Raw genomic sequence first — 7,870 nt, 5'->3', positions numbered from 1 at the left:
CTGCGATGCCATACCTTTCGGGAAAGATGAAAAAAGGAACACGAATCAAATAAATGAGACTGTTTGTTTTTCGAGGCTGAATGGGATGTGCCATAATAACCTTCAATTACTATACTGGTGTCCAAGCTGAAATTCAACTTGATTACAACAGCCCCAAGCCATGCAGATCTAGTTATGGGCTTTATTCAAAATTAAAACTAAAACAGAAGTAGATTTTAAAAAACACAACCACAATTCTGTGATTTATCTAATGCCAGCTAGTTAAATTCATCACTTACTCTCTGTTGATTTTCCCACCCTTAATCTTGCAGAAAGAAGGCTCAAGAAAATCAAGCGGATGTAAATCACAATCTTCCATGTTGTTTTGCTTCCACATCACCCTGAAAGCGCTTTATTTAAATAATTTAGCTCTGCTCAATTTCAGCTTGATTACAATAGCCGCAAGCCATGCAGATCTAGTTATGGGCTTTATTCAAAATTAAAGCTAAAATAGAAGTAGATTTTAAAAAACACAACCACTATAGTAATTAACCTGCAAAATGTGTTCTTAATCTGTTGATTGCAACTGTCAAACATTTTTAAAAATGTGTTGAATATTACCCAAGTCACAGCCTACAGAGGTGGAAAAGACCAGGCCAGGTGAACCATAGAACAAGTTGAACCCTGAATCCGAGGGCCAGGGTGACCCCGCCCGAACCCGAGGGCCAGGGCTCCCGCCGGACGCGTGATTCTCAAATTTGACCTTCTTGGAGAGGGAGATCCCACTGGAAGAAACTGAAGGGGAAGAGAATATAACTTTAGCAAAAGATGAAAACTGACCACTAACCAAACGAATGAGAGAGATTGTTCTTTGAGGCTGAATGTGATGTGTCATAATAACCATCAATTACTATAAAGGTGTCCAAGCTGAAATTCAACTTAATTACAATAGCTAGCCAGCAGCCAAGATAAAAGGTCACATGTCACACAATTTTAAGCTTCCCTTTATACGAAAGAACTGCAGTATTTTAAATTTGCCACATCGTTGGCGGACAGGTACCTAGCCATAGTAGCTAATTATCCTAGCTAGTTCACACTTCATTCTCCCCCAAATGATCCCATTATCGACAGGTATCCGTGCTTAGACATGAAGACAGTTCAGCGACCGAGGACTGACATGCAGCTGTCACAGCTCTTTTAGAGCAATCCGACGGTTAGCGAGCCAATGCTAGATAATAACGTTAATTGCAGCTACAGCAAATAGTTGGCAGTTAATCTGCAAGTTAACTAACGTGCTCCATCGCCATGAAAATTAGAATCTGTTGCCGCAAGAGATGTGCATAAGTAATGTGTGAACTAGCTAAGTTAACCATCTCAAATAGACAGCTTGTCTGTTAGCTAACCTAGCTAGAGAGCCCAATGTTACCTGAGTCGTTGAATTCAAGTCCGACTTGACACTTTAGCCTTTCCCGTTAGGCCTCATCGTCTTTTTAAACAAAATTAACATACTATTCATAAAATCCATATAGAGCAAGTTTTATGGATGATCTGCTCAGTGAAGCTGCATTATTTCTGTTATAATACGGACACGGCAGCATTTTCACGGCATGTTTTCTTAATCTGTTTATTGCAACTGTCAACACATACGAATGATTAATAATTAATGTAAACTGTTATGCAGCGAATTAAAGATACTATATTTTCCTGTTTCCCTAGAAATAATCCAAACTGCAGTGTCTGCTTATTTATGCTGAAGCACACTTAAGTGGGTATATTTTTTGTGGATTCCACATATACATTAAAAGGAAAATGTTGCCCAATCATGTCAGAAATAGCAAAACAAAAAAACACAGGCTCCGAGTTACTGAAAGAGAAGTACGCGATGAGGTCCTGGTAGAGCATAGGCACAGGTTGGTCATACGTGTTTATGAGGAGTTTAATTTAAGCAAAATCCTCATCACACACCCAAGAAGTCAAAGCCTGCAAAATCCCCAAGCAGCAAGACTGCATCAAGTTAGCACTGGCTGAAGCAAAAATAGTGCTGTGTCCTGCTGTGTGGCTCATCCACTCTACCAGTCTCTTAGTATTGGGCTTAGTGTGCTTAATTCATCTTGATGTCCTAACTGACATTCAAAAAGAAATGGATGTGAGAAGACAGTGTAGGAGTTCAAATTTGAATTGGCTTGAAATGTAGGCTGAAGTGCTCTTCTGCAGCTGAGCAGCTCATTTTCTGCTGAGCATCTTCACAGCCCTTACAAGGAGAGCATGAAAATGATGGAGGGGACAAGAAAAATCAGAATAATGCTTTAAGGACTGGACACATTTACAGCTTCTCACACTAAACAAAGTACTCCAAGGTAAAAAGTTCATCAAAGTAAAACATGTTTCATCCATCTTTCTGTGAACTGATATTTTAATGACTGACAGACAAATCCTCCAAGACTTGGCTTGGGATGCTTTGGTGTACAGGAGAGGTTTGAACCCCTTTCATTAAAGAAAACGTGTATGACTCAGGTGCTAGGGTATTATCAGAATGTAATTTATTCCAAATGTAAACACATGATTCTCTTAATTAGAGATTCCCTTATAAGGCATATTATTCAATAATGTTCATAGAGGTACAAAAAACAAAACAAAACAACAAAACCCTACTGAGTCTGGAAAAGAACATCTTTATCAATAAAAAGTATCAAATGACCTGAACACAGTTGTACCACCATTACAAACTCCTTGCTTGAGTCTGCATGTATACATGTATGATAGTAACATATCAGCCAATGAATGATGGACTCGAGTTTGTACTCGAGGAAAGAAAGAAATTTTCATAATGTCATAAAGAATCAAGTGTTTGGAAAACGTCTAGGAAAAGAAAGAAACATTTATTTAAATGTGCTGAATATTGCACAAGTCGCAACCCTTGAAAAACCAAGAAGAGTTCTCGGTCTGCTTAAGTACTGTGTACTGCAAAAACACAAGTAGAATTGAATTTTCCACAAATACACATACAAGAACCATAGAAGAAAGCATAGTGTTGGTCTTATAGAACGAGAGACACAAAAACCTCAGCTACAATGATCAACAATTACACAATGAAGTTTGGATTCAACGGAATTTCGTTTTGAACTACGGTAGAGGGGCCTCTTTATCGGCTACTCGAATACTAGGCAACAACCTGATTCACCATTTGTGGATCACATTTGAGCAGTAACATGATTTGGTAGAACACTTGCATTTGAAACCATTTTTGTCTTCTTTTATAGGTGGAATCGGAGGCCAGTTTGGTGATGTTTTAAATCTACTTGAAGAATAACAAACAAACAAAAAGCCAACCCTAATGTAACATTTAAAAGAAGCACCAAAGTGGGCATCAGATTTACCATCAAACAGGGTCTTGCTGCTGTCGAAGCCTGTGCACTGCCGCTTGCAGATCTCCATGTTCTGCAAGCAAGATTTCACACTGCAGCGAGAGACACACACACACACACACACACACACACACACACACACACACACACACACACACACACACACACACACACACAGGTGGGGGGGGGGGGGTTACAGTACTAGCAGAGAAACTCTGATGCTATTTGGATTTCTAAATTAACACGGTGTTCCTTAAAATGTTTTTGAAACACTGACATGTAGATTGGAAGGCCTGGAGCAACTCACTGTGCACTCTGAGGGAAGTGGAGGAGGTGGGTCATGGTCAGAAACAGGTGGTTCACGGTCTTCACTGGCGTGATCCTTTTGTGAGCGTCTAGCGTGAGCATCTTCTTTAGTAGGTCGATGAACTCCCGCCGGTCGGCCTTCTCCGCCAAGACGTCGGTGCCTTTCAGACTGGTCATATTGACCTGCGAGAGAGACCCATGGGTGAGTCATATTATTCACCAGCAGAGGGCGGCAATGCACCCAATACGAACGAAGTTCTGCAGCAAATTTCTACGCACTGCTCTGCCCTTCGCAGATGCCGTTCTCCAGAGCGACTTACATGCGCTACTCATTATGACAGCAGAAACGCTCGACCTTTCAGCTAGCACCTTGTTCTACCTGCTCTATAATGTGAGCTGCGGGAGCCCTTTGTGACGTTCTTCAATTTCACATCGCAACACTAAAAGAAATGCGTATAGTTACGCGCACAAAAGCCCAAATAACCTGCATCATGTCGTCAAGGCAGTTTAAAATGTACTTCCGAGTCTCTTTGGACTTGATGCCACGCTCCGCCTCATGCTCCGAAGGTGTCTGGAGAAAGGAAAGAAAAAACAAACCATTCAGCTCCACCATTAAGTTACATGAAGTCATTAAGTTACGTCCCTTATAAAAAACACATGGCATTTGGCATTTGAAGACAGGCAAACCTTGAGTCTCCACAGGGGGTAGCAGTAGAAATAGTAGTGCGTCTTGGTCGCTGCGCTCAACATGCACTCTGCTGGTAGGCCCTGCGTCTCGGAGATGTAACGGATCTGCAGAGACACCATACGGCAAAAGGATTATGACTTTATTTTGAGTTAATCCTTTCATTTTCAAAGTGCATGTCTAAAAAAACAGGCCATAGAAACTCATTTATATTAATCCTAAAAATGAGCGGGCCGACAAAGCAGCTAAAAGGTCAAACTACACACACACAAACACACACACACACACACACACACACACACACACACACACACACACACACACATATCACTACAGCCACAAAACCACTACAGGTCTGCACCACTGATGCTGTACGGGCGTTAAGGCACAGCTCAAAGGACCATGTGCTTACCTGATCATATTCGGAGGCTCCGGGATACAGGGGCCAGCCCAGGAACAGCTCAGCAATGACACAGCCCAGGGACCACATATCGATGGCCTCACAGAATGGGAGACCCAGGATGAGCTCAGGCGATCTGGACCAAAAACACAGAGATCGCCATCATGAAATCAGCCTCGGCTGATAATTCCGTGGGGGGGTGTTTGTGTTCCTAGACATTACACACCCACTATTCTAGTGTAACATGGAACCAACACTACAATGCACCAACACTACAATAATGTTCTGTTTTGCATTAAGTAAATACAGAGTACCAATGCAGTTAAACACCCGTTACTCAGTATATTACACTGTTAATTAACAGTGTAGCTACAATGTAATAGCGGTTTTGTACAGACTCGCTAAATACTGATATTACCAAAGCCTGCAGTTCAGTGCATCCTAACTAATCTCAGACACCGAAGACGGTTCATTAGGTGTTTTTGCTAAATAACAGCACTCACATGACCCAATAAAAATAAACCACTTATAAATCAATCGTGCTCCAGTTAACTGTAATGCTCATCATAGGCTTTTAATGTGTAGCAGGGTTATTACAACTGTCCACAACATGCAGCTCTACTCTAAAGCACACTCGAGTGCAACAAGTGCACACTTATTTCTAACACGCCTCAGCACGTGTCCCTCACCGGTAGTATCTGGACTGCAGGTAGCTGGGGGCCTTGGAGAAGTGGCTAGCTGAGCCGAAGTCGATGACCTTGACGCGGTACGGCTGCCTGATGGGGTCCACCAGCATGATGTTGTCGGGCTTGAGGTCGGTGTGGATCAAGCCCAGGCTCTTCAGTTTCATGAGCGCTTTGGCGACCTGCTGCAGCACGGGCCGGATGCATTTCAGCAGCAGTGGGCTGAACTTGCTGCGCTTGAGGAAGTCGTAGAGGCTCTGCCCCAGCATCTCGAACACCAGGCATATGTGCTTCTTGTGCTGGAAGCACTCGTACGCGCGCACGAAGTTGAACTCGTCGGCGTTCTCCCTGCTCAGCCGGCTCAGGATGCTCACCTGAGGAGGAGCAAAGGAGGGAAGACGGAATACGCGTTAAGCCGAAGCTACGTGGTCACAGCTTCAAAGTTTGATACTGCTGACAAATAGCCTACTTATTTTCAATAGCATCAAGCACTTTGTGTACTTCCCTTCAACCATTTACTTCTACAGGATTTGGGAGATGCAATTATGGAAGTGGTCCCTTGGAAATGAACCCATGAACTTGCTTTTGGTACTCAAACAATGCAGATTAATGCTCTTTCATAACAATAACATTTTTAATGCACATCCAAACAGGTATGGCTTACACAACTGAAGCTAAATCTTCTTTTTAGAGTAAGCTTCAAGCTGTCCGTGTGTTATCCGAACTAGTTCCTACTGAACTAGTGAAAATTAGAACTAGTGTGCCAAACAAGTATTTCTGTGCTACCCTGGCTGTATACAAATTCCACAGTGTGCGTTAGCACATCTGACACCAACAGAACATATGTTGTAAAAACTGAAACAAACAATAACAGAATCAGGGCTACAGCTGATTCTAGGCCATATCAATAGCTCATTTAAAGCAGGCACAACTTTCCCACCTCGTTCTGGCCCTGTCGAGCATAGGACGGATGACTTTTCAGGATCTTGATTGCGACTACTTCACTGGTGCCCCGCTTCCAGCACTTGGCGACCTGGCCAAAGGTTCCACGGCCCAGGGACTCCAAAACCTCGTAGCTGTTGGAGACGGAGCGGAGGATCTCGTTCTGCACCAGTTGGTACTCGCAATCGCTGCCCCTGGCCACACGCTTGGACAACCCAGGGGAGGAGAGCTCCTCCAGGATCTGTACACTGTTGCTGCTGTGTGCCTCCTCTCTCTTCCTCTTGAGGCTGCCCCGCTTCTGATAGCCGTCAGCACGCCGCGAGGTCAATGCCTCGTCTCCGCCCTGCCAGCTGGAAGAGGAGGAAGACGACGACGAAGCCTCGTCCGAGGCTCCAGAGGGGGAAAAGACCATGGCAGGTAAGCCATCGATTGAATTGAACCCCGGATCCGAGGGCCAGGGTGTCCCCGCCCGAATCCGAGGGCCAGGGCTCCCGCCCCGCGCAGGATTCTCAAATTTAACCTTCTTGGAGTGGGAGATCCCACTGAAGGAATCTGAAGGGCAAGAGAATATACCATTATGGAAAGATGAAAACAGGACTACTAACCAAATGAACAAGAGAGATTGTTTGTTCTTTGAGGCTGAATGTGATGTGCCATAATAACCATCAATTAGCTAAATTAGCTAAATCACAGAGCTTTGATTTTTTTTAAAACATCTACTGCTGTTTTAGTTTTAATTTTGAATATTTCTGTCTGAAGCAGAGCAGAGCCCTGATCGATGCCATTGTTTTTTGGGCAGGCTTTAGCAAGTGATTGCTTTCTCTTTACACGCTTCTCAGAAAAGACAAGTTCTTTGTCTTGCGTTACTCAAAGGTGGTTCTGTGTGCTAAAACAACATCTTGACCTTTCAGCGATGCTGCCACACTGAAAAACAGAAGGCCAAGAAAAAAACAGCTTCTATTCTTAGACTCTCTGGCACTCTAAGTGCTTGCTGATACCTTGCTGACTGCAGTATTTCCTACACCTTTCCAACTGAGAGGCTCCTGAACTTGCAGCACCTCTGTCAATTAATCAATTGCATAACAAGAGTTCATCCGCTCTATAATTGAGGGAGATACCCCCTCTAATCATTAATGCTCATCATTACAAAGACCATTAGTGTAAGCTGATGAAAAATGTTTCAATGTATTTAAAAGGTAAAGAACAGAGTAGCAATGTAAAGATACCATTTATAATGCATTACATTTTAGTCTTTGACACAATCTCTTGCCCTGAAACAGTGTTTAGGGCGATTACAATGCTGTTTCAATATGTTTAAAAGGTAAAGAACAGAGTAGCAATGTAAAGATTCCATTTATAATGCATTACATTTTAGTCTAAAACACAAACTCTTGCCTTGAAACAGTGTTTAGGGCGATTGCAATGCTGTTTCAATGTGTTTAAAAGGTAAAGAACAAAGTAGCAATGTAAAGATACCATTTATAATGCATTACATTTTAGTCTAAAACAA

At 42.9% G+C, this 7,870-nt stretch overlaps 1 protein-coding gene across 1 annotated transcript; it reads right to left on the bottom strand.

Moving 5' to 3' along the window:
* Positions 1-568: 568 nt before the first annotated feature.
* On the bottom strand, positions 569-4,457 carry LOC145655691 (homeodomain-interacting protein kinase 2-like). Its single transcript, XM_081709180.1, has 5 exons — positions 4,338-4,457; positions 4,135-4,221; positions 3,652-3,833; positions 3,357-3,436; positions 569-774 (listed from the first exon to the last, which is right to left on the bottom strand). The coding sequence occupies exons 1-5, from the start codon at positions 4,455-4,457 to the stop codon at positions 569-571; spliced, it is 675 nt and encodes a 224-aa protein (XP_081565306.1).
* Positions 4,458-7,870: the final 3,413 nt, after the last annotated feature.

This window comes from Electrophorus electricus, unplaced genomic scaffold (assembly GCF_041902795.1).
Source record: "Electrophorus electricus isolate QZ-2024a unplaced genomic scaffold, ASM4190279v1 Scaffold32, whole genome shotgun sequence".
NCBI lineage: Eukaryota > Metazoa > Chordata > Actinopteri > Gymnotiformes > Gymnotidae > Electrophorus > Electrophorus electricus.
The sequence above is the reverse complement of the archived record's forward strand: the minus strand, read 5'-3'. Positions and strand labels throughout refer to the sequence as shown.

What these genes read in the sequence shown, in the direction of transcription:
- LOC145655691 (XM_081709180.1), bottom strand. Translation starts at nt 4,457, where the DNA reads ATGGTGTCTCTGCAGATCCGTTACATCTCCGAGACGCAGGGCCTACCA. An exon ending in ACCCCCTGTGGAGACTCAAG is followed by an intron (nt 4,222 to 4,337) that starts GTTTGCCTGTCT and finishes TCCTTTCTCCAG; the next exon opens with ACACCTTCGGAGCATGAGGC. An exon ending in CAGCAAGACCCTGTTTGATG is followed by an intron (nt 775 to 3,356) that starts GTAAATCTGATG and finishes CTTCCCCTTCAG; the next exon opens with TTTCTTCCAGTGGGATCTCC.